The sequence below is a fragment of the Mobula birostris genome, chromosome 6, assembly GCF_030028105.1.
Source record: "Mobula birostris isolate sMobBir1 chromosome 6, sMobBir1.hap1, whole genome shotgun sequence".
In the NCBI taxonomy this organism is placed as follows: Eukaryota; Metazoa; Chordata; class Chondrichthyes; order Myliobatiformes; family Myliobatidae; genus Mobula; species Mobula birostris.
This window is the reverse complement of record NC_092375.1, coordinates 49,355,429-49,383,155: the sequence shown is the minus strand read 5'-3', so window position 1 is coordinate 49,383,155 and position 27,727 is coordinate 49,355,429. Positions and strand designations below refer to the sequence as shown.

The window sequence follows — 27,727 nt, the reverse complement described above, 5'->3', positions numbered from 1 at the left end:
CACAGGATTTAGTTGTGCATTCTACTGTTTCTGCAGTTCGCGGGTCTAGAGGGAAAAGGCTGGAGTCGGGTACTATTCACTCCAATGCTCCCCGTGTACCTAAAACAAAAACCCGAACAATGTACGTTTAACTTGGCAGAGATCTTGGAAGGTGCAAAGCGGCTCGTTCATCCCGCGTTCCGATACAATTTTTTTTTCAATTTCTCGATCTGCATGGATTATCTAATTTTGCAGTACATTTGTATCGAAGTACGGGTTTTGGCTGAATAGTGGTATATCTTAAAACTATATTTTATAACAGTAGCTCAGAAACACTGTTAATGTTGCACGTATACATTTAAGATTTTTCTATTTCTTTGCATAATATACCTGATAAGACAGAGTATATTGTATTTTGTAAAGCATTTTAATGAAAAATCTATTGTGTCGAAAATGTTAAGTTCTCTTCCACGAATTCGTCTGCTTGAATCCATTTTGTAAATATTTTCTTCAGTAAAATGCACCCTATTTGGTCTACTGGATGGCCGCGATAACCATTTGATCTTCTGTGCATGATTTTTAGTGATTATTGCTGGGAGGATTGTGGTAACTGTGTATTGCATTGGAAATTTATTTTATTGGTGGGAAAGCAACAGATAAAGTATACATCTTGGAATGTTTAAGCCGAGGTAGCCAGAACTGTTGCTTTGACATTGCTGCCATTTTAACCGGTCTACTCATGTAGCCAAGGGAAAATGTTGATATCAGCCTAATTTTACTGCGGCAAGATTTTTATCAATATATACAAAACTTCTTAGAACAAAATCTACATTTCTATTAACTACTGTGTTCTATTGATACCTTCTGTAAATTGAGGCTGAGAAAGCAAAATATCTCTGTTAGTACAACAGCAATACATCAGTTCCCCAAATACCTGATCAGGTCCATACCTTCAAGTCAGTCTCCAGCACTGACAGCCAATGGGACCCTTGGCTACAATAGTCAGTTCATGGAATTTGATATTCTTCATTCAATTTGGCACTAACCTATAACAGAATTTGCCTCAACTCTTCTGCAGGCAACGCATTCTAAATTGCAGTCACACAGCTCCGCAAAAAGTATTTTTTCCAGGTCATTCCTACTTCTCTTCCCTTTTATTTTAAACCTGTGATCTATAATCCTCAATTCCTCTATCAAAGGAAATGGTTCCCCATAATACATTCTTTCCATTATTATTTAAATATTTCTATTAAATCTCCATTTATCTTTCCTTCTCCATTCCCATCCTGTTTTATAGTTTTGCTCTTGGCCCGTAAATCCTTTCTGTGCCCTCGTCATTATTCCTCTTCATTATTCTTCCAATGTGGTGAACAGAAATGAACACTATACTCCAGGTGAGGCCAGACCAATATTTTATAGACCAGGACTTTCCCATTTTTGCCCTCAGTTCCTCTGTTGACAATGCCCTGAACTACATATATCTTACTAATAACTTTCCCATTCTGCCCTGACTCTTTCAGTGGTTTGCGTATATTTACCTACCATCTTTCTGCTCCTGCAGCCTTTTGAGGATACAATCCTTTTATCTGCATTGCCTCCACTCATTCTTTCTACCAAAATGCATCATCTTGCATTAGACCATAAGACAGAATTAGGCCATTCAGCCCATCAAGTCTTCTCTGCCATTCCATCATGGCTGAACTATTATCCGTCTCAACACTGTCTTCTTCCCGTAACTTTGACATCCTGACTAATTAAGAACCTATCAACCTCCACTTTAAATATATCCAACGACTTGGCCTCCACAGCCATCTGTGGCAACGACTTTGACTTCCACAAATTTCATCTTTAATGATGGGTTCCAACATTTTCCCAAACACTGAAGTCAGGCTAACAGGCCTGTGATATTCTTTTTCTGCCTTCCTCTTTTCTTAAAGAGTGTAAAAATATTTGCAATTTTCCAATCCTCCAAAATCATTCCAGAATCTAGTGATTCTTAAAATATCACTACTAATGCCTCCACAATTATATTCCCTCTTTTCATTTTATGCTATCTTTGACTTCCCTTGCCAGCCATATTGTCGTCATCCTCCCTAGAATAATTCTTCTCCTTTGAGATGTATTTATCCTATGCCTGTTTTCCAAATTGCTCCCAGAAACTCCAACCACTGCTGTTCAGTTATCATCCCTGCTAGTGCCCCCTTCCGGTCAACTTTGACCAGCTCCTCTTTCATTCCTCTGTAAACCCCTTTACTCCACTGTAATACTGATACATAAGACCATAAGATATAGGAGTAGGAATAGGCCATTCAGCCATCAAGTCTGCTCTGCAACTCAATCATGGGCTGATCTAATCCTTCCAGTCATCCCCACTCCCCTGACTTTTCCCCATACCCTTTGATGCCCTGGCTAATTAAGAACCTATCTATCTCTGCTGTAAATGCACCCATTGACTTAGCCTCCACAGCCGCTCGTGGCAACAAATTCCACAGATTTACCACCCTCTGAGATTTCTCCACATCTCTGTTCTAAATGGACATCCTTCAATCCTGAGGTCGGGCCCTCTTGTCCTAGACTCCCCTACCATGGGAAATAACTTTGCCATATCTAATCTGTTCAGGCCTTTTAACATTTGGAATGTTTCTATGACCTCTCCCCTCATCTCCTGAACTCCAGGGAATACAGCCCAAGAGCTGCCAGACGTTCCTCATATGGTAACCCTTTCACATCCTACTTTAGCTTCTCCATCTCAAACTGCAGGGTGAATTCTATCATATTATGATCACAGTCTTCTAAGGGTTCCTTTACCTTAAGCTCCCTAATCAAATCTGGTTCATTACACAATATCCAATCCAGAATTGCCTTTTCCCTACTCAATCACAAACTGCTCAAAAAAGCTATCTCAGATGTATTCCACAAATTCCCTCCAGCATCAACCTGATTTTCCCAATCTATCTGCATATTGAAATCTCCCATGACTATCATAACATTGCCTATTTAACATAACTTTTCTATCTTCCATTGTAATTTCTATCCCCCATCCTAGCTACTGTTTGGAAATCTGTATATAACTCCTGTTTGGGTATTTTTACCCTTTCAGTTTCTTAACTCTATCACAAGGATTCCACATCTTCTGATCCCGTCACCTCTTTCTATGGTTTTGATTTCATTTTGTTTGTTACCAACAGAACTACTCCACCTCTCTGCCCATCTGCCTGTCCTTTCAACACAATGTGTATCCTTGGACGTTGAGCTCCTGACTGTGATCTTCTTTCAGCCGTGACTCAGTGATGCCCACATTATACCTGCCTATCTCTACCTGTGCTACAAGATTATCTTCCTTATTCCATATATTGTGTACATTCAGATATAACACATGGAGTCCTGTATTCATCACCCTTTTTGATTTTGTCCCTTTGTTACACTTCAATTCATCCCACTGACTACAATTTTGCCCAATCATCTGCCTGTCTTTCCTCACAGTCTCACCACACCCTGCACCTGCTCCATCCTCAGCCCGGTCGCTCTGGTTCCCAGCCTGCTGCCAGATTAGTATACAGCTTAAACTTTAAACCCTCCCCAACAGCTCTAGCAAACCTGCCCACAAGATATCAGTCCCTCTTAAGTTCAGGTGTAACCCATCCTTTTGGAAAAGGTCATATCTTCCCTAGAAGAGATTCCAATGATCCAGAAATCTGAAACCCTGCCCCCTGCAAGAGGTCCTCAGCCACTCATTCATCTGTACTATCATCCTATTCCTGCCCTGACTATCACGGCACAGGCAGAAATCGAGAGCCGACTAACCTTGAAGTCCTGCGTTTCAGCTGTCTACTGAACTCCCTATATTGTCTCTTCAGAATCCATGTTGTTGCTACAAATATGTGCCACAACTTTTGACTGCTCATCCTCCCCCTTTAGGATGTTGTGGACCCAATCCAGACATCTCCGATCCTGGAACCTGGAAGGCAACATAGCATCGAGGTGCCTCTGTCTGCTCCCTAACTATGGAATCCCCTTATCACTACCTCACTCCTCTTCTCCTCCCGCCCCCTTCCTTCTGAGCCACAGAGGCAGACTCAGTGCCAGAGACCCAGTTGTTGTGCCTTCTCCCTGGTAGATCACCCCCACAAGTATTACTCTGCATTAAACATCATATGCCAACATATCTGCCCTTTCCACTGGCCTGTTTATATCTTGTGACAGTCTCTTGGCATCCTCTTCACAGCCCACTGAAGTGTGAAGATTCACAGCTTGTAGACCCAAAACTGATCCATCAATGTAGATATGTATAAATATAAACCACAATAGTCCAAACACTGATCATTGGAGAACACCACGATTCAACTTTCACCAGCCTGGAATCAGTTATTCACCTGAAACCCTTCCCATTCTGTGATTGAACCTTTCATGCCAGCTGCTTTTACTTTGCTGATCAGTTAGTTATTAGCACCTTCTGCAAACTCATGCATTCATGACAAATGCATTATCCTTGTAATGTTGTACAGTTCAGGTGACCCCCATATAACACACGGAAGAGACTACAGTCCATACCATGAATTTTTGTAACTCACAACTATGTCATTTGCACACACATCAAGAAATGCAAGCCGACAATAAATGAATTTATGCTGATTAATTTACTACTACCCCCCCCCACACAAATTCCACGAGAGCTAATTTTATTCCATATCTCAAATTTATGGGTAGAGATTTGTGAATTCTATAAGAATGAATTTCTATAACCCATACAGCCAAAATATGGGTATCACCCACATTCTTATAACACTTGGGACTTTGACACAGTTGGTAATTAACCAATTATAACAAAAAAAAAGCCCTGTCTGATTTAATGTCAAACTAGTAGCAGTACAAATAATAACCAATTAGCCCCACTAGAATATTTTTCTGGAAATGAAGTGGCCTTCTATGTTGGAATATGCATGGGACTAGGGGCTTTGGTCACCAAAGAGATAAGTCAAACCAGATAATGCAGGTAGAGATATATAGGAAAGACTGGCTCTAAACAGGGAGGTTATGGAGTAGCCAAAGGATGTAAAAGACATAAGGGAATCACAGGAACGTAAGGAAAGGTGATAGGTTTGTAAACACCAATAGTCAGCATAAAAAATTATAGACCTGTTTTACATGAATTTTCTTTGAAGGATTGATTAGTTGAAACAAAGGGATCTTTTATTTTGAGTTATAGAATGCTACATCACAGAAACAGGCCCTTTGGTCCATCTAGTCTGTGCTGAACAGTTATTCTGCCTATTTCCATCAACCCACACCTGGACCATACCTCTCCCATCCGCGTACTTATCCAAGCTTCTGTTAAGTGTTGTAACTGAACATGCATACACCAGTTCTGCTAGCAGCTCATTCCACACTCCCACCATCCTCTGATGGAAGTTGTTTCCCCTCAGGTTCCCCTTAAATATTTCACCCTTAACCTATGACCTTTAGTTAAAGTCTCACTCAACCTTAAGAGTGAAATGCTGCTTGCGTTTCCCTATCCATACCCCTCATAATTTTGTATACCTCTATTTAATATCCCCCATTCTCCTACATTCCAGATTTAGATTGGACATGTACCCAGGGCAGGGATTTCGTATCTGATTGGACATGTAAACACTAATATTTGTAATTTGGTAAAGAAAATGCCCATCTATGATTTTAAACTTGCAAGTGCGGGTAACAGGTCACTGTAACAATTCAAACCTTCTGCAGAAATGATCCAAAAACCTAAATCCTTCCCTCCTACACCACCCTTTAGCTGCATATTCCTCTGACCTGTCCTCTTATTCTGAAAGGCTTTGAGTGGTGGGGCTGTGATTGGTACAGGGAGAAGTTTGGGCCATGAAAACAGGTAGTACCATGCCTGGTTCTTTCAGTGCCCCTTCCTCGTTTTGCATACTCTCATCAGGATCTCTGCTCTCCTCTGCACTTGGGGTTGTGAAGATGGCAGGGGAGTGGATCATTGATGTTTCCAAGAAATGTAATCTTATAATTGTTGCTAGTATTTTATTTAGGCCTTGCATATATTCTGGGCCTTTCTCAAAAGGGTTCACATTTCATTCCATATCCCTCCCATACACTGGACATTAATATGCTCCCATTAGAAGCTAAATGAAAGTCCAGTGACTCTTCTTGTCTAGAGACAGGTCAACCTGACCACTAGTGAAATATTTTAGGTTTTATTTCCTTACGGAGATTTAAATAACAGGGTATTTTTGTACATTACTGTGGCACCGCATTCCTTTTTCCCAGTGAGGACTGTGGGATTTGGGATTACCTCAGTCCTCTTTTCAAAACAATAGCTCATAGGTGTAAGATGGGAGGTAGGAATTTTAAGGGGGCTTGAGGGATATCTGTTTGACCCACAGAGTGGTTGATATCTGGAACATGCTGCCTGAGGAAGCTGTAGGATCCAATACAATTACTGTTTAAGAGGCATTTAGAGAGGCACTTAAATAGCAAGGTAGAGAAGGATATGTCTAACGTGGGCAAATAGGATTAGTGAAAATTGGCAAAATGTTCAGCATGGATATAACAGGCCAAGTGGCACCTTTCTGCATTGTACTCTAATTCCGTTATGTAAATTTACATCAATGCTACTATGTTTGCAGCAAATATTCTAGCTACATCACAGTGGAGATTAGCTACAACAGTCACATGAAGGCATTATTCAAAGAGAGCTTGGCATCTGCCACAAGTGCATGGTATAACAACAGACAGCTGTTTGACATTTTTAGCTTGGTATGAAGTAACACGGACAGTCAACATCCAAACAGAAAGAACAGTCCTGCTTTGACAGTGGGCTGGAATACGGGTGGGGAAGTGGACTATCAATTCTCTGTTCTAGCAGGTTTCCATTGTTCAGTGGTTGAATTCTATTTCACTATCCTTTTAACCCGGGAATTCTCTGATATTAAATTACTCCCACCTAAATGAAGATGCTGGTTTTAGCTGCTAACAAAATGTCATTTTCATTGCCAGTGAACCCTATCACCAATGCTTTTTCAATTTGGTATCTTTTATGACCAAGAGGCATTTTGAACCACCGCCTTTCACCAGAATAACTCATTTCAATGTTTATTATACTGTTGGCCTCTTCTCCTACTCCTACTGCTACTTTAATTCATTAAACCTGTTCTATGAAACCTGGATAATCTCTCCCACCCTCTTTGCATAATCTTTGAAAATCCCAACACAGCTTGAGAAAGGGTGAGAAATAATGAGAAATAGGAGGCCACATAAATAAATGTCCTGATATTATAGTGCAGTAGGCAAAAGATATACTATGGTAGAATATCCTTGGCAGCAGTAGGTTAGATAAGAATGGGCACTTCCATCAGCTAATCTAAAGCAGGCAACTATGTTAAAGGCAGTAGACATATCGAGGCTGAGAGCAGATGAAAAGCACCAAGTGGTTGATCAAATTCCTGAAATTTCTATTACATTATTCTAATGGAGGATTTGACACTCTCCAGTCATGCACAGTAGGCTCTAAATTATAAATTAGAAAACTTTACAGTCCTGGCACTCATCTTCTTTTTGAGGGATAAACATTGGCCAAAGGCTCATGGATTCTCCAAATTGTACCATGGAATCTTTTATCTGTAGTTGTTAAAGTGGATGGGGTTAACGTTCCATCTGAATGAAGCCCCCTCAAACAGTGTAGCCGTTTTCCAAAACTCCTGCCAAGCATCAACCCAGATAATCATTCATCTCTAAACTATGGAGTCAACCCATAACATTCTGCCTCAGTGGCAGATTCAAGGATAAATAAATGTAATGCAATATCTAAAATTGCTTGAAGGAGAGTATGGAATGGCACTACCATGCCAATTATTGTCACATCTTAAATTGTACCATACTTTGGATGTATTAATTCTTATAAACTTAGGGAGTCAGATTTATATAGAACAGAAATAGCGTTAGCTCAACTTTTCCATGCTTACCTGAGCTAGTCCCATATGCCTGCATTTGACTCATATCCCCTTCCTATTGGTCTATCTTTTAAAATGTGTTTAAAGTATCATAATTGTGTCCACCTCTACCACTTCTTCCAGCAGCTAGCTCCATCACGTGAATAGCCATGTTTAAATCTTCCTCCTCTTTGCCCTCTTGTTTAGACTCCCCTACCCAGTAAATACTATTCACTTTATTTATGCCCTCATGATTTTACTCTCAGCCTCCCATACTCAAGAGGAAACAGCCCCAGCCTATCAGTATCTCCTCACAACTCCAGGCCTCCAGTCCCAATAACACCCTTGCAAATCTTTTTCTATAGCTTGGCAGTCAGAACTACACAATATTCCAAGTGCATTCTCAACAATATCTTATACAGCTGTCTCAATTCTTGTACCCAATGCCGTATACATTCTTGTTGCAGCAGATGTACAATTTTTTCCCTTGTCTTCCAAGGTTACGCTGAAGAGCCCGAGCACAGGCTCAATCTGTAGCTAAGGACTGAAGGTGGGGACTGGACACTGGTTTTGTAAGTAGTGAGATTGGGGTACCAGGGTGTACTGACATTACTTTAGGGAGTGGTGAATTCGAAGGGAGAGAAGAAAGTTGGGGACTGTGATGCATTGGGACAGTGGGAAGAATGCCGTTGGAGGAGGAAGCAGTTGCAGATGGGATGTAAGAGCAGCAGCAGGGGAACCAGAAGCCAGATCTGCCTGTTTTATGTGAGGGGGAAAGGAGATAAATCCAGGATTGGGGTTTGCAAATTGGAGAGGGGATTAGTATATCACTTACCTTATAGAGCTCTCAGAGCTACAATATGGACATTCAACCACATTGACTAATTAGCCCTCAATATTGAGTCCGGCTGGTATGACATGGTGAACATCTCCCTACAATGCTCTAAAATGAATATTGCAAGGCTGAGTGATGTCATCCTGTAGATCACATTAGGGTCAAAGGGTATTCAAGCTAGTCAAAGCCTGGGTAAATGGCTCAAAAATAGTCAATATTTTGCTTTACTCATGGGGAAAATTACTTCCAATTGCATAATGCTGAAAAAAATATGCAGTTGGATTTCCAGACAACTGACTGTTTCACAGCAATTTCAAGTCAACAGATGATGTCATTTGAGAAACCGAGCACCTGGATGAGTTTGTTCTCAAAACATGTTTTCTGACACGTTATTTTGGTTATAGATGTGTGCCTGTGAGTGCAATTTTTAAATTTTCAGATGAACTGGTTTTTACATACTCATCCAAATAATGTAAATAACTTTTATATTACCCCTCATTGATATCGTACAATCAAAACCATAAGCATGTAAAACTAAGGTTTAAATTTGTTTTCTATAGCACAATTGGAGAATTTTCTCATCTTGTCTGAGAATGAACATTAGTCAGAGTGGGTAATGTCTCTATGTTCTGGGATTTCTAGATTCTGTGTTCTCTGATAGTTATTGATTCTACTATGTCTTTTAAAATTAACCGTCATCTGAACAAACATGAAAACTTAATAGTTTTCAATTAACAGCATTTCATTAATGTTGGTGTAATTAGTCTGTTTTGCTGTTGCAGTAGGACTGCAGTATAAAATTATTCAGACTTAAAATACTCTCATTTCAGTTGATCTACATTTTCAATTATTCAAGGATTTCAACTGTACCACTTATCCTTTAATACAGATTTCCATTGCCAATTGTGTTTCACGAAAGCATTTATGCAACGTTGAACAATACGCATTTTCTGAAATGTAGAACAGATATGTAAATCTCCTTTCAATACTGTTAGGAATGGCATTACATCAAAGAAAGCAGGAATTAAGTTACAAAATGTTTTAAGGCAAACAATGCATTCCTCTGTGCTCTAAAGTCCAGATGGGAACAGTTTTATAAAATACTATTTTTTGTTTACCGGAATGGAATTTTCCAGAAAATATGAAAATGCTCAATAAATTCCAGTTGTGAAATTGTGCTTCGTTTTCTTTTACAATTTTCCACAGTATTTTCATTTTTATATTACATGAACAGAGGTACTGTTCAGTTCCGATGGCCAGCACCATACTGGTCTTAGCACTGACCAGTTACAAAAGTATAGAACTTACAGCCCTGTATTGAAACACAATAACATCTTCGGCAGCTGTACTGAAGTTCAATAATTGCAGCCTATTTGATTTAACATGGCTGGGTGAGTTTGAGCTCCATATAAGCATAAAATCACAGGAAATAAAAACAACCACATAAAGGGAAGTACCTATATATTATTTTAAAAACAACAGTCCAATTGCAGTTTTTGTAATTGTCGTCTTCAGTAGCACTGTAGGCCAGTTTGAATGAAGTAGTGACGTGAGCTGAACTGCTGTATCTGTTCACAAACTTGTTTTTTTTGCACAGTATTTCTTTAGTAAAATTTGTGCATTTTAATACATATAATTCAATGATAAAAATTAAACCATTCTTCCAGACGGAACATAATTAAAATATTTATATTCAAAGACGACACATATCTGAAATGGCAGAACTGCTAATTCTTCCCCTTAGAACAAATTAAATTGCAACAAAGTACAAACACATTTCACTACATGATTAAAAATCAGTCATTTATAAACTTGCCCACAATGCAAGGGATGTGCATAGGTTTACAATTTTTTTGAATTAATTCCCTTGGGTAATTTTTCCAACAAATGGAATGTACATTGCTGTAGAATACAGTTTCCAACACAGATACACCAACAGCATGAATTCTTGTAACTGTCCACATGCAGTAAAACCTGATTCAAATTCCTAAAATGTTTGTACATTTTAAAATTGTAAATGACAGTATCCCCTTTATGAAATTGACTGGTCTGTGTGAAAAAAAATCATACCTACTTAATGCCCTTCTCTACCCAGCCCTCAGATATATGACTGCAGATATTCATGACTTTGCTGACAATAAAGCTTGTGCCAATTATTCTTTGACTACTTAGGAACATCAGAAAATGTACAATCTGTATCTATGCACAAAACCATCCATGTGAAATTAAATTTCAAACAGATAGCAACATAGTCAGACTGCATTAATTATACCAAGTAAAATAGATCCCAAAAATTTTGGGGAAAAAAAAACAACTTGAGTAATAGTATCTATAGATCAGGAGGCATTTGTAGATCTGATTTTAATAATGGAAGTACAATCCTCTCAGAATTTTAAAAAGGGACACTGTCACTTTCAGAGTTTGATATTTTCGCTCTCAATCCATCTAGAAGGACATAACAATAGTCAGAAAAAAAAAGTCAGGGCACACTAATCCTAGGCAGTCTATAAGGGGCAAGATTTGATGCATGGTCATTTACAAAGTCTAATGTCAGGTGTTGCTAGGGAATGATAAAGTTCATAGTTTCTCTCTCCAGTCTTTAATATACCCAGGATACAGGAACCCACTGCGGTGTAGTACACACAAGTTCAATGGCTTCTTCCAGATGCCTGATGGTCTCATCTATTTCATTGTTGATTATGGTTAGATCGAAGTAGTGTGCATATGTCCTCTGTAGAATTTCTGACTCCTTCTGTAGACGCTGAAGAGATTCATCCTGAAGAGAAAAAGATAAACTGAATTTCAACTCAATGGAGCTCAACCAAGTCAGATTCTAATGGAATTTTCCCAAACTTAAAGTACATCCATATTACCTGTTTCTCGGTTCATTGACACTGTTTGACCCACTGAATATTTACAGCAACTACTGCTTTTTATTTAAGAGTACCAACATTTACTTAACTTTTTCATTCTAATTAAACACAGAAAATCCACAAAACATTTTGGATAGCAGTCAATTGCACCAAGACAGTTTAGCATCAATTGCAAATCAAGCTTATGGTTTACATTGTTTTCTTATCAGATTCAACAGAAGGAACAAATTTGGTTGGTGCATTAGAGATAGCGGGATTGGTGTGAATATTGCTGCAATTTTCTGATTAAGCCTGATAAAGTACAAAATACTGCCCAGCATTAGTAGTCCATGGTCTAGTTTTTGATCTAATTATTGACTGAATTCAGAAACAAGAACCTCATGTCTGAAAGTTTGGGCATGGGCAATACAGCAGGGCTGCCAAACACTTGCATTTCTGAAGTTATTCTCATGTCCACAAGTATATTAAGAGTAAAAGGATAGTAAGGGACAAAATTGGTCCCCTAGAAGATCAGAGTGGTCGTCTATGTATGGAGCATCACGAGATGGGGGAGATCTTAAACAATTTTTTTGCATCAGTATTTATTCAGGAAACTGGCATAGCGTATATGGAAGGAAGGGAAACAAGCAGTAGTGTCATGGAACACATAGAGATTAAAGAGGAGGAGGAGCTTGCTGCCATACAGCGAATAAAGGTAGATAAATCCCTCAGGCCTGACATGATATTTCCTTGGACCTTGAGAGAGACTAGTGTAGAAATTGCAGGGGCCCTGGCAGAAATATTTAAAATGTTCTTAGCCACGGGTGCGGTGCCGGAGGATTGGAGGGTAGCTCATGTTGTTCCATTGTTTAAAAAAGGCTCCAAAAGTAAACCAGGTAATTACAGGCCAGTGAGCCTGACATCAGTAGTAGGTAAATTATTGGAAGGTGTTCTGAGAGATCGGATATACAAGTGAATTGGATCAGCAAGTTTGCTGATGACATTAATATTGGAGGCTTTGTGGACAGCGAGGAAGGCTTTCAAAGCTTGCAGAGGGATCTGAACCAACTGGAAAAATAGGCCAGAAAATGGTAGATGGAATTTAACGCAGACAAGTGTGAGGCGTTACATTTTGGAAGGACAAATCAAGGTAGGACATACACAGCAAATGGAAGGGCACTGAGGAGTGTGGAGGAACAAAGGGATCTGGGAGTTCAGATACATAATTCCCTGAAAGTGGCGTCACAGGCAAGGCAGAGTTGTAAAGAAGGCTTTTGGCATCCTGGCATTCATAAATCAAAGTATTGAGTATAGGAGTTGGGATGTTATGGTGAGGTTGTATAAGTCATTGGTGAGGCCAAATTTGGAGTGTTGTGTACAGTTCTGGTCACCTAACTATAGGAAGGATATCAGTAAGATTGAAAGAATGCAGAGAAAATTTACTAGGGTGTTGCCGGGTCTTCAGGAGTTGAGTTACAGGGAAAGATTGAACAGGTTAGGACTTTATTCCTTGGAGCGTAGAAGAATGAGGAGAGATTTGATAGAGGTTTACAAAATTATGAGGGGTATGGAGAGAGTTAATGTGAATAGGCTCTTTCCACTTAGATTAGGAGAGATAAATGCGAGAGGACATGGCTTTAGGGTGAAAGGGGAAAGGTTCAGGGGGAACATTAGGGGGAACTTCACTCAGAGTGGTGGGAGTGTGGAATGAGCTGCCATCTGACGTAGTAAATGCGGGCTCACTCTTAAGTTTTAAGAATAAATTGGATAGATACATGGATGGGAGAGGTCTGGAGGGTTATGGACTGGGTGCAGGTCAATGGGACTAGTGGAATAAAGTTTTGGCACAGACTAGAAGGGCTGAATGGCCTGTTTTCTATGCTGTAGTGTTCTATGGTTCCATAAGTAAACCAGAGGGTGGGAACAGATTGTAGAAAAGCTCTCCTGAAATTTTTTTAAATGTGGAAGTTGACAGATTTATCAGAGGGAGTAAGTCACATGTTCCTCACCCAAGGGAACAATGGCTAGTTTCATCCCACCTTCAGCGAATCTTTTCAGCCACACTTTCACCCCAGCTGCCATCCTGAGACTGCCTTACCTTGTGTACCCCTAAGCATCCTCCACCAAACTGCTGGTAGCCTTCAGCTACCCAGTGCTTTAAACCTCATTTCTGTTTTTTTAACCTATGAAACACCTTATTACCTAACTTCCTCAACAGCCTCCTTAATTTATTGTTTTTTTTCAATTAAGTGGGCTAGATTGAACTGATTCTACCCCATGCTTGTTCTGCAGCTGGTCTAAATTTTAGTCAGTATTTTTCACGTGTAACTGAAATGACAAAAGACTCTTTTCAATGTGAACATGTTTCAGAAATGCTGGCTGACACTGTCAGATTCCTTTACATTAACTTGGCAAAGTAGCAATCAACTTACTGAAACTGTTAAAAATGCAAATTATAATTCAAGACAGTGTTATGTGTTTCAAAAATGTTTCTCAAGTTGAACTATACAGCAATTTCCCAACTAAAATGATAAACATTGTTTTAAAATACTTGATTAACAAAGATTATGAACAAAATAGTGAAATAGAATATAACTGGGAACTAAACACTCAAAAGAATAGGTTCAATAAAGACCTATCGAAAGGAGATTCAAAACTACTTCAGAGAAATCTCTGTGCATCTTAACTAATGCTATCAGAAATGATGGATATCTGTTTTTACAAGTCTGATTTTCTCTATCATGTGATTAAAAGACTTACAGGACAAACAGTAAAACAACTTTTACTCAATGCTCTAATTGCCATCTTGAAGAAAACCAAAACTTTTCTCAAAGATGAATACAGCATCACTAAAGCTACAACTAAGATCACCATTTTCAAAGTCATCCCTGACTAATAAAAATACTTACAGGGAGCTTTTTGCACCACCTTGGGAGCTTTGTGAAAATCAGAAGGGATATAAGAAAGTAAACATAAAATGTGAGTTTAAATAATAAAAGAACAGACAAAGAGGAAGAGAGTCTGAGCTACATACATAACAATAAGCTTTAAGAAATTTATTCTTTATAAAGCATCAAGTTTACAAAGTTATTTCACTGTGAACTCTTTCTTCATAAGTCTAATTATTTCAATCCAACTCATCACATTAGCTTCCCACATTGCTTCCTGCAACCATGACTGCTTAGACTAGTAATACTGCTCCAGCATTAGTTGATAATATTTGTGGACTGGATAACAAAAGTAATAGGTGACTCTATTCAGTCACCTGTGGTATCTATGCTCCAAACCAGTGTGACAGTCTTGTTTCTTTTAAATGTGGTTGCCCTAAGATAAGTGAATGTTTTTCAGTCCCACCAGAATCAGTGCCTGAACATTTACATATGAGAATCTTGCTATAATATGACCCTATTTTAACATACTCCGCAAAGTTCCAGGAAGTGGCTGGAAAAGGAAACGATTTTTTGAAATTGGACGAAGGAGTTGAACCATAGATTTGCACAAACCTTCTCTTATTTAAAAATGTTTCTTTGCACCAACATACCAAATCAGAAGTTTTTTTTCTGAATTTTTCCCAAGGTTATCTTTGACCCATCCTTGTTTCCCATTTTCAATACGCCATGCAAGTAAAATCATTTAAAAATGTCAATCTCTTCATATTTGGCAATAATAATCAGCTCCAATCTCAGAAACATTGCTTCAAACAACTTCTAACTTGTTGGCTATCAGATATTCAGCAAACTTTCCTCCAATTAAACAATGACATAAACAAACCATCATCTTTAGTCCTTTCACAAACTCCATGTACCACTCATTGATACTATCACCCTCCCTGACCACATCTCAGGCTAACCCTGGCTGTGCACAAAAGTTGCATCATATTTCACTTTGAATTAAGCTTCTGTTGTCAAGATCTACTTTCACTTCTGAAATATTGCATTTCCTCCTATAGGAAATATGGCACTTACCTTTTTCACTTCTCTTTTCCCATGCCCAGGACCTCCAAAACAGTTTCAAAGTGAATGAACAATTTACTTGTACTTCTTTCTACCTGATATGCTGTAATTCTCAGTTACATTGGCTTTCCCAGCACAGAGAAAGCTGCAAGCACACTGGTGACCATTTTGCTGAACACCTCCATTCGACCCACAAACACAACCATCAAGCCTCTAATCACCAACTCATTCTAACTATGAATTCTCCATTACCTTTTTAAAAGTCGTGACTATTTATTACAATCAACGTCCCTCCAACCATAACTAATTGCCCTTGAGAAGGTGGTGGTGAGGTGGTGAGCGGCAAAAGGTGTAGGACCACAAAACTGCTGCGAGAAAGTTCTAGGAATTTTAGATTAGCAATGACAAAGAAATGGGCAATGTATTTCAAAATGAGGATAGTGTGTTGCTTAAAGGGGACTGACAGGTGGAGGTTTCTGATGTACTTATTTTTCTCGATGGTTGAAGTAATAGCTTTTAGAAGTGTTGTTGAAATAACTTAATGCATAATTGTGCTTTCTGTAGTCATGGTGCACTAGCACTGCCCAAGAGCAGGGTGAGCTGCCTCAAAAGACCAAAACCAGTTGCACTCACATCTGCTGTGATAAAAGTGCTTAGACAGATTGGTCACGGCTAAATCCTGCCTAAGCAAGGAGCTGGACCTGCTGCAATTTGCCCACCGCCACAACAGGTCCACAGTGGATGCAGTCTCAGTGGCTCTCCCTCACCCTTGGATCCCAGGGCAAAGTAATACCTACGTCACGTTGCTGTTCGTTGATTACAGCTCGGTGTTCAACACCATCATCCCGTCAGTACAAATCAACAACAAGCTTCAAAACCTGAGCTTCTGTACCTTCCCCTGCATTTGGATTCTTGACCTGCTCACTGGGGACCACAGTCAGTGCGGATCGTAAATAACATCTCCTCACTGATACATAGAACATAGAATAGTACAGCACATGCTTAGGCCACTGGTCTACTCTTATCTACACACAAAACTGTGTGGCTAGGCATGCTCAAGCTGCATCTATAAATTTGTTGCTAGCATAACTTTTGTTGACAGAATCACAGATAGTGATGAGGTGGCATACAGGAGTAAGATAGATCAGGTGATTGAATAGTATTGTAACTACAACCTTGTACTCAAAGTCAGTAAGACAAAGGAACTGATTGTAAACTTCAGGAAGGTGGACAAGGGAACACATACCAGTCCTCATTGAGAGGTCAGCAGTGGAAAAGGTGAACACTTTCAAGATTCTGGGTGTCAACATCTCTGAAGATCTAATACTGGGTCCAATATATTTTTTGCAATTATGAAGAAGGCACACCAGCAGCAATATTTCATTAGGAATTTGAGGAGATTTGATATGTCATCAGAAGCTCTAGCACATTTCTATAGAGAACATTCAAACTGGTTGCATAACCATCTAGTATGGAGGGGCAACTGCACAGGATCGTAAACTTCGCCAGCTCCATCATGGGCACTAGCCTTCCCAGTATAGAGGACATCCTCAAAAAGGCAGCATCCATCATTAAGGACTCCTGTCACCCAGGACGTGCTCTCTTCTAATTACCACCATCAAGAAGGTGGTACAGGAGCCTGAAAACACACACAATGTTTTAGAACAGTTTCTTTCCCTCTGCCATCAGATTTCTGAATGCACAGTGAACCAACCTGTGAACATTACTTCTCTATTTTTGCTCTCTTTTTGCACTTATTTAATTTAAATTAGTATATATATTTCTTATTGTATAGTATTGTTTAATGTATTGCACTGTATTGTTGCTGCAAAAGAACAAATTTGGCGACATACAGTATGTCAGTGGTATTAAACCTGATTCTGGAGTATATTACATGTCCTAGTAACTCTCAAAACTTCTTCCTACTGTTACTCAATATAGAGAAGCACTGACTCGCTAGATGAGCAAGGAGGGAGAATTGTATTCGTAAGGAGGGTTCCTTTCCACATTTAAACTGAAGCTACAAGACTTCAAGATTTATGTAGGAGCTGTGATGGAGGTGTCCACCATACTGCTTGTAAGGTATATTTCTGTAAGTAAGCTATGCAAGAATAAATCCATGAGGAAGAAGTTGCAAGTCAAATGGATTATGACCAGTTTTGCTGCAGGATGATGGTGTGAGGTTTATCTTGATTTATGCTTAAATTGTCTCCAAATGATGCAACTAAAAGACTGAAAGACCATTTAGGGCAGTTAGTCACATTGCTGTGGATTTGGGATCACAAAAGCCAAACTAGCTGAGGACATAAAGTTTGTCCTCTTTAAGATAATCGGTGAACCAGCTGCACTATCACGGCACTCTGATGCTTTTGTGGTTGCCAGTATGGAGGCTAGTATTTTTTTTAAAAAACAAAGCATCCCATGTTGTTTAACTTACTGAATTTATCCTCTATCACTGCTGTTGTGGGATTTGAACAATCTATGATCTGTTAAACCAGCTCTCTGCATTACTAGCCCAGTGTTTCAATCACTGTACCCACACCAATACTTTAACTTGCCAGTGCTCAGCATAAAGTTAATGAACAACATCTTGTTTGCTAACCAGGGATATTAGTCTGCTGAACTCGAAGTCCAGTTCAGCAATTTCATGTAATTAGCATTTCTAGTTAAAGTATATTGTTTGATAACTTTAACAATACTGCTGCTTCAGCCCTTCATCCCTCATCCAAATCACCCCAGATTTTTGCTTTGCACTATCATCTCTTAGCCATTTTATCCGTTCTACTTCCCACCCTATCAGAGGGCATCTCTGCATTCCATCTTCCACTCTGACTTTTCCTGCTCTTTCAATATGAGATCCCCACCTGCTTTAAGATGACCACTATTATCCCTGTACCTAAGAAAAATAAGGTAATGTGCCTTAATGACTCCCTGTTGGCACTTTTCCTGGTGGCTCATCATGAAATGTTTTGAGGGGCTGGTCATGGCACACATTTGTCTCTAGCCTCCCAGAAAATCTTGACCCACTGCAATACATCTACTATTAAAACAGGTCCAACAATGGACACTATTCCCCATTTATTTCCAGAGCACCTGGATAGCAAAGCCACCTATGTTAGACCACAGTTTATTGACTATAGCTCTGCCTACAGTACTAAAATCCCAAGAAAATTTATCTCCACACTGCATGACCCAGGAATAAACACCTTCTTTTGCAATTGGATCCTTGACTTCCGGACCAGAAGGACAATAAGGATAGGCAGTGACATCTCCTGCATGTTTATGCCCGACACTGGAATCTCACAAAGTTGCATTCTCAACCCCTAATTTACTCCAATTACACTCATGACTGTGTGGCCAGATTTTGCTCTAACTCCATTACACGTTTACAGAGTAACGGGCTGTATTTCAAATAAAAGTCAGAATACAGGAAGAAGGTAGAGAGCCTAGAGACTTGGTTTCATGGCAATAACCTTTTCCTCAATGTCAGCAAAACAAAAGAGTTGGTCATTGTCTTTAGGAACTGGGGGTATTGCACATGCTCTTGTTTAGATCAATGGTGGAGGTCGAGAGGGTTGAAAGCTTTAAGTTCTTAAGAGTGAACGCACCATTAGCCTGTCCTGGACCAACTATGCAGGTGCCATGGCCAAGACAGCCAAAGTTTTTCCACTGTACCTCAGATGCCAAAGATTATTTCCCCCCCACTTATTTCCCTGTAACTCAATCTCCCCCTCGTGCGCACCAACTGTACACCAATTTACTTACCAGTCACCTACTCTAGTGGTAATCTCCAGTAACCAATTAACCTACCAATCATTTGATCTTTGGGTTACAGGAGGAAACTGAATGATACTGAGGATGTTTACACCATCTCTGGGAGAAGAACAAATTCCACCCATGTACACTGCAGATCGGGATTGATCCCTACTGAACAGATCTCCAGCTCTGCCTGCTGCACCATGGTATAATCATAACTTCACAGATGAGGCCTGCCTATTCAGCATTTTCTCTTACTTCAATTTTCCTGCATTTCAATAATTTCTGAGAGATTTTAGGTTCATCCAAGATTCTGCAGTAAACTTAATCATCACCAAGCCTCTTTCATTCAACACCTTTGTGCTAGATGAGCTTCCAGTCTACCACTGTCTCATTCATGTGCATTGGTTCTGCCTAGCATTCAGATTTCTTAGTGTTTTATCTCATTTATTTACCTGCAACCTTGGCTATATTTCCCAAGAATATAGTTTTTTTTTAACAAACTGGATATCCCTATCTTCTTTGCTCTACCAATGAAGGCTTATATTTTCTGCAGGATAGTCCCAGATCCTAAATTTACTTGCTAAACATTTCCAATTCTACATTTCTACATAAAGATGCTCCTTAATTCTATCTACCCACTCTCTTCAAACAATGTTTTTTTTTTAATCAGCCTTTAAGTCTTTTTTGTAACAATGATAATTTTATTATCTGCTCTTATGAGAAGCAACCTGGATCATTAAAGATTAAAGATGCATTAAAGATGCTATACAAATGCAAGTTACCGCTGGGAAGTGGTTTCCAAAACATTTCATTCCACTACCATTATAAATAACATTCATAAATTTTATTTGAAACAAATAATCAACTTCTGCAAGGAAGGCTGTACTGCCTATAACTCCACACAGTCCAACATCAATGATAATTATCCAACGCAGGTCAGGATGGCATTATCAAAGCAATTACTTCCAAATATATGTGAATTCTGCCATTTGTACAAACAGAACTAATAATGCTTACTTTTTAGAAAACATTTTGACATCTCAGGTTACCTGATACACTGAACAAAACAATGTACATATACAAATAATGATGCAGCTTAATTAATTGCTCTGTTGAGACATACTAACATAATGCATTCAGAAAGTTACATATTTCATAACTTTAATTAATGTTTTTACTCTTCCGAACTGCAAAAGCCACAAGTACTTATCATTAATATCTAATCACGTATAAGAAGAATGACTATTTTAGATTAACTTTTTTTTCCACATGCATCATTCTGAGGAAACTATTGAGGCCTCTATGTCTCCTGGAGAAAAAAAAATGTTCATAGTATTGCTGAACAATTTGTTCCTGTTCATCTGAAGCACTGAGACTAAGAAACAAATCTGGAAGATTTAATTATTAATAATTTGAACAATTGTTTCTAAAGATTGCCACAGGAATTCAATTACTTCAATTCAACGAAATAATAAAAATCTAACAGCCTAAATGAGAAATTCAGTGTACCATAAATTGTTTTTTCTTCCTTACCTCAGTCATGCCTGGAGTAATAGTCGGGGCAGCAATGAATACAACAAATGGAGCAAACTCTGCAGTTCTCAAAACCTTCAGTGCCTGTGGTAGATAAGTTTCATGATCAGTAAAGCCTGGAGTTGAATGTTAATTTAAACCAATGGTATGGACAAGCACAGTTGGCAAGAAAAAGTTTGTGAACCCTGGTTTTCTGCATTAATTACTCATAAAATATGATGTGATCTTCGTCTAAGTCACAATAATAGACAAACACAATCTGCCAGGTAATGGCAAAGGGTTCACTAACTTTTTCTTGCAACTGTAGCTCATAAACTACATTCATGTACAAACGTATTTCAATCACATAAATGTGGACCATCTGAATCCCTCAGCCTAATAGACAAACAAAATGTACCCTTATTAATGAGGTAAAACTCCATTTGCAAAGGTAAAACACTGGTTGCTTGCTTATTCAACCTCTTGCTCTCTTCAGAAAATTTAAATGATAGCAAAAAGGAGAGAGGTTACATGGACGGGAAGGGCTTGGAGGGTTATGAGCCAAACATGGGCAACTAGTACGAGCAGGTAAGATGCTGTGGGCACAATGGTCAGGTTGGGCTGACAGGCTTGTTTTAATACTTTATGACCCTATGATTAAGATCAATGTTAGGTTGAAGGTAGTAATTAAGACAACTGTGTATGTGTTTTTAAAAAAATTATGGTAAGACTTGTATTTGAAAATTAGTACGCACTATCAATGCAAAACAAGATACAATGAACACTGTAAACTAACTACTTTCCATGAAGCATTTGCTGGTCTGTGTACGAGACAGTTTGTCTGTTACCAGATTGTTGATCTCTGAAACAGACCAAATTACTAAACTTGAATAAAACAGAAAGGAATGATGACTGCAAAAGGAACTGTACATCTGCTCATTCTTCTCACAGCAAATTTGCATGGCAAATCTCAGTTACAGTTAAATCTGAGTGCTATAGTTCACTTCCTTACTATCAGATAATTTTAACTAATTATTGATCTCTCCTAAACAAGCCCTCATGATTTTTATATAATACTAATTAAATAACTTTCACAGCTTCATAGAGCTGCAAAATGCAAGGTTTCAAGATTAAAGATTAGCTTTAATGACCAGCAAAGTCTGATGAGTGCTGGGGCCAGTCTGTTTGGAACGTGGGAGGAAATCAGAGCACCTAGAAGAAATCCACATGGTCACGGGTATAAAATGATCCTTTTCTGGTTGGCTGCCAGGGACTAGTGTGTTCCGCAGATTGGTTGAGGAAACAGGTAGAATGCAGAAGGACTGAGATTAGAGAGTGGGCAAGAAAGTGGCAAATGAAATACAATGTTGGAAAATGCATGGTCATGCATTTTGGTAGTAGAAATAAATGTGCAGACTATTTTCTAAACAGGGAGAAAACCCAGGAATCTGAGACACAGAGGGACTTGGGTGTCCTTGTGCAAAACACCCTAAAGGTTAACTTGCAGGTTGAGTCGGTGGTGAGGAAGGCAAATGCCATGGTAGCATTCACTTCAAGAGGTCTAGAATACAAGAGCAAGGATGTAATGCTGAGGCTTTATAAGGCACTGTTGAGGCCTCACCTTGAGTATTGTGAACAGTTTTGGGCCCTTCATCTTAGAAAAGATGTGCTGGCATTGGAGAGGGTCAAGAGGAGGTTCATGAAGATGATTCCAGGAATGAAAGGGTCATCAAATGAGGAACGTTTGATGGCTCTGGGTCTGTACTCGCTGGAATTTAGAAAGATGAGGGGTGATCTTATTGAAACCTTTTGAATATTGAAAGGCCTAGACAGAGTTGATGTGGAATGGATGTTTCCCATGGTGGGAGAGCCCAGGACCAGAGGACACAGCCTCAGGACAGAGGGGTGCCCTTTCAAAACAGAGATGTGGAGAAATTTCTTTAGCTCAAGGGTGGGGGTGGTGAATTTGTGGAATTTGTTGCCACATGCAGCTGTGAAGGCCAGGTGTTGGGTGTATTTAAGGCAGAGGTTGATAGGTTCTTGATTGGACATGGCATCAAAGGTTATGGGGAGAAGGCTGAGAACTGGGGTTGAGGAGGAGAAAAAAAGGATCAGCCATGATTGAATGGCGTTGCAGACTCGATGGACCAGATGGCCTCTGCTCCTATATCTCATGGTCTTATGGAATGAATGTACAAACTCCTTACAGACGGGAGGAGAAATTGATTGCTGGCGTTGTAAGGTGTTACACTACCCACTATGCTATCGTGCCCTCTCACCAAATAGTTCAATTAACCTTCTGAGTCTTTGAGGAATTTAAGTATTAGTTATGGGGTCTTACTGTGGATCAATAAATACCCACCAATGCTACTCCCATTTTCAAATATTCCTCTAGATCTTTCTTAAATGTCATGAAACTCTCTGCATCTACCACTCTTTTTAACAAACATCTTTCATTGTCAAAAGGAGCACTGCATTTTGTTTTGTTGAACTGAAGAATTATGAATCAAAAATTTAAAGAATGCTAAAACGATTCAGAATCATTTATTCCATTTTAGTGTAATGCGCCATTTCAAAAGTTGCAAACAACTTTTAATCGAGAAAAAAAATGTGCTGTTTTACATTACAACACTGCCTTCCCTCTTGTTTAATTGCAGAAATCATCAACTTTCTATAACAATACATAATTAAATATACAAAACCTGATCTGTTTAAATACAGTAAGTTGCAATATATTTTGCCTCATTCACCTTTCCTAAAAGAATTGATTATTTTGTAGGGCCAGTTATAGTGAGGCTATACTTTATTCAAGTAAACATTGAGCCATCCTGAACCCACTGATTTTTGGATCTGTTGCCCAAACTTTCAATCTCCAGGTAAAAAAGGGCCAAACCTAAAAGTGTCTCTGAAAGCAGAGCAAACTCAAGCAGTAAACATGTCTTATCAGAGCATCCCATTAGACCCACAGAAGGCTCTAATGCCATCTACTTCAAAGACCTCAAAGTCTCTAACAGGTGGATACATTTAAAAACTACTCAAATTGATTTACACAATTAGAAGTAAAACATTAAAATACAAATAGAAATTAAATTAAAACTCTTTTTGCTCTCATATAATTAAATGTATTAAAATGAAGCAAATGGTGTAAAAAAACTTCCGTTCTTACTGAGTGTAAGAACTCAGTAAGTTCTTGTCAGTGTCAGAAATTCCACCCAAATAAAGAGAAACGCTGTCTGTAAACCATATGAGTGCTCAGTGCTGTCCAGATACGCTAGCATTTCACTTTGACATGGTAATTTGAGGTGCACTGGACACTGTGTGGCTGATAGGCACGAAAGCACAATCTGGACCATTAATTCACTGTGAGTGTCCATTGTAAACCCATTCTTTTGCTCAACTGGTCTATATACTATGCTTCCAGCAGAGGTCACCATAAACACAAAATAATCTGCAGATGCTGTGATCAAAGCAACACTTTCGGTACGCTGGATGAACTCAGCAGCATCAGTCAGAAACAATGAGTCACGTTTCGGGCCGGAACCCTTTGTCAGGACTGAAGAATGAAAGATGGGGAAGGATTTGAAGAATGCTTGTCACCATATACTGATCAATGTCACTTCAATAATTCATCCCACAAAACAGAGTCCAATTGTAGCTACTCTACTGTAATCAGGAAAAATCCACTAAGTTAGCAGTAACTTAAGGTCCTATCTGATCTATGTGGTTTAATGAGTTACCGGGTACATTATTCAGTCACCAGTAAGCTCAACAATGAATTGATATTTCACCAAGTTAAATACATTTTTTCCTGAAAACAAATTTTTAGTAAAATAAGGTTTCTCCAAGTATGAAACGATTGTTAGTAAGAATAATAACTTACGTTTTTCTTCTTTCATCAACCCATAAGTAATCTGATGACAGATGGTTAAAAAGCCCAACAAGGCTGATTATAGTTACTGCTTGACAAACTGTACAATGAAACTTGACTGGCAGCACTAACGACATGGCAAAAGTATGGCAATAGCCAGGATAACACCAGAGCAATAACAATAATATTCAAATTATGACGGTTTCTGTTCCCTTACTGACCTGTGGCTCAACATCTAGAATTGCAATGAGTCCTTGTTCATGGATTTTCCGTATCGTTTCCAGCTTTGTTCCATACATTGCATCCTCATGACTGCCATATTCCAGATATTCATTGTTGGAAATGTCTTGCATCATTTGATCATGTGAAACAAAATGATAATTTTTGCCATTTTCTTCATCTTTTCTGGCAGGTCTGGTAGTGTCTATGTAGAAAAACAATTTTACATTAGGTGACAGGTATTGCTGTTGAAAATTAAGGTTCTAGCTGACAGCTGGCTCATTATTCTTTTCTGACCATTGAAGAAAATTTTACAGGAGGAGAGAAAGGTTTTGGGAGAGGATCACAGAACTTGGGTCTTTGATTATACATTGAACAGGAAATACACAAAGTAACTCAAATTTGAGAAACACAGGGTACTGACACTTTGTAGAACTCAAAAAGGGTAAATAAGGCCCAAGTGGGATCTGAGCATGAGGACAACATTTTTAAATTGTAAATTTGATTAATTAAATCAAAGGAGGTCATTGAGCACATAGCACAGTGAGGTCAACTGGTAAGCAGGAATGATAGGTATTTGTCCACAGTAAGGAAATTTTTAGATGAGGTAAGCAACCAAAGGTGGTTAGGTTCAACTGCCATCCTTTCTGTGTGAAAACAAAATAGTGTCTATGGTGCTAAGAGAGATTATGGGATCCAGTGCTCTAAGATAATCTACTGGATAATAAGACCATAAGATATAAGAGCAGAATTAGGTCAATTGGCCCATCAAGTCTGCTCCACCATTTCATGGCTGATCTATTTTTCCTCTCAGCCCCAGTTTTCTGCCTTCCCCATGTATCCCTTCATGCTGACTAATCAAGAATCTATCAACCTCTGACTTAAATATACATAGAGACTTGGCCTTCACAGCAGCCTGTGGCACAGAATTCCATATCTCTTCTAAAAGGACACCCCTTTATTTTGAGGCTGTCTCTTTTGGTCTTAATACACTCCCACCATAGGAAATATCCTTTCCACGTACACTCTATCAAGGCCTTTCACCATTTGATAGATTTCAATGAGGTTCATTCTTCTGAATTCTAGAGAATACAGGCCCAGAGCCATCAAACTCTCTTCATATGACAAGCCATTTAATCCTGGAATCATGTTTGTGGACTTCCTTTGAACCCACTCCAGTTTCAGCACATGCTTTCTAAGGGGCCCAAAACTGCACACAATACTCTAAATGAGGGCTTGCCAATGCTTTATAAAAGTTTCAACATTACATCCCTGCTTTTATATTCTAGTCCTCTTGAAATGAATGCTAAGAATGCTAATGAATGAAATATTTGCCTTCCTCACCACAGACTCAACCTGCAAATTAACCTTTAGGGAATCTTGCACAAAGACTCCAAAATCTCTTTGTGCCACAGGTTTTTGTATTTCCTCTTCATTTAGAAAATAGACAACCATTTAATTTCTTCTACCAAAGTCCATCACCATACACTTCCTGATACTGTATTCCAACTGCCACTTCTTTGCCCGATCCCCTAACCCAAATCCTCTGTAGCCTCACTATTTCCTCAAACCCAGCAGTTCCTCCACCTACCTTTGTATTGTCTGCAAACTTTGCAACAAAGTAATTCCATCATCCAAATCATTGACATATAATGTAAAAAGAACTGGTCCCAACACAGACCACTGTGGAACACCACTGGCAGCCAACCAGAAAAGGCTCCCTTTATGCTCACTCTTTGCCTCCTGCCAATAAGCCTCTGCTTAATCCACGCTAGAATCTTTCCCGTAATACAATGGGCTTGTAGCTTGTTAAACAGCCTCACATGTGGCATCTTGTCAAAGGCCTTCTGAAAATCCAAGTACACAATGTTGACTGACTGTCCCTTGTCTATTCTGCTTGTTATTTCCTTAAAGAATTCCAATAGATTTGTCAGGCAAGATTTTCTCTTGAGGAATCCATGCTGATTACAGCCTATTTTATCATGTTCCTCCAAGTATCCTGAAACCTCATCCTTAACAACCAACTGCAACATCTTCCCAATCACTGAAGTCAGGCTAAATGGCTTTCTTCTGCCTCTCTCTCCCCTTGAAGAGTGGATCTGAAGTGATAATTCTTGACTAACTGCACCCCCCATTCAACGGTAAAGTGTTTTCGCCATTTTGGCTGATATCACATTATTTCTTCAATGAAACAAGCAAGAAAATAATCTAATAAGTTATTTTGAACATAGATGCTTTGCATTTTAAAAATTTACTCTGATGCCCAGAAAGTAAAAACAAATAATATTATTTAATAATGAAATAAATGCCAATGCAAGAATAATGGGAATGCATTATTTTATTAATATGTGAAACAGGAATTTCAGGTGAAAACGAAACTGAATTATGAACAGCAGAAATTAGCTGATTGGGTTACACCACAGTTAGCTTTAGCTGGCCAGTGGTGTAGTGGCATCAGCACTGGACTTCGAGGTGAATCCAGCCAACTCCTTGCACGCTTTCCATCTGTGCTGGGTTGAGCATTGAGCTAGCAACTATGCCTCGTAAAAAGCAGTCAAATGCAAAAAGTGTCGCCCAATGTGCTACAAGGTGTGAAAAGGAACAACAATAACGCAGTTAGCTTTGCATACACAGTCATGAATCTTTGCTTTTGTTATTTTTAAGAATTTGCCCAATTTAAACCATTAAGTTCTCTGAAGGATATTTGTGCTTTATTTAACAGTACATGTATACTCTTAATGTGAGGAGGGCTAATACTCTAGACGAGAAAGAAAACAAAATTCCTGTAGCTAGGAAAACGTTGAATTTTAAAAGTTTCAATT

At 38.9% G+C, this 27,727-nt stretch overlaps 1 protein-coding gene across 5 annotated transcripts in view; it reads right to left on the bottom strand.

The window, feature by feature from the left end:
- Nucleotides 1–9,645: 9,645 nt before the first annotated feature.
- caska (calcium/calmodulin-dependent serine protein kinase a) overlaps nt 9,646–27,727 on the bottom strand; it is a 410,842-nt gene continuing 392,760 nt past the window's right edge. For all 5 annotated transcript variants that reach the window (XM_072260443.1, XM_072260444.1, XM_072260445.1 and 2 more), the window contains 3 exons: nt 24,908–25,110; nt 20,840–20,923; nt 9,646–11,518 (listed from right to left, as the gene is read on the bottom strand). In XM_072260443.1, coding sequence (XP_072116544.1) covers nt 11,342–11,518; nt 20,840–20,923; nt 24,908–25,110 — 464 coding nt within the window. In that variant the 3' untranslated portion in view covers nt 9,646–11,341. The remainder of the gene's footprint in view (nt 11,519–20,839; nt 20,924–24,907; nt 25,111–27,727) is intronic.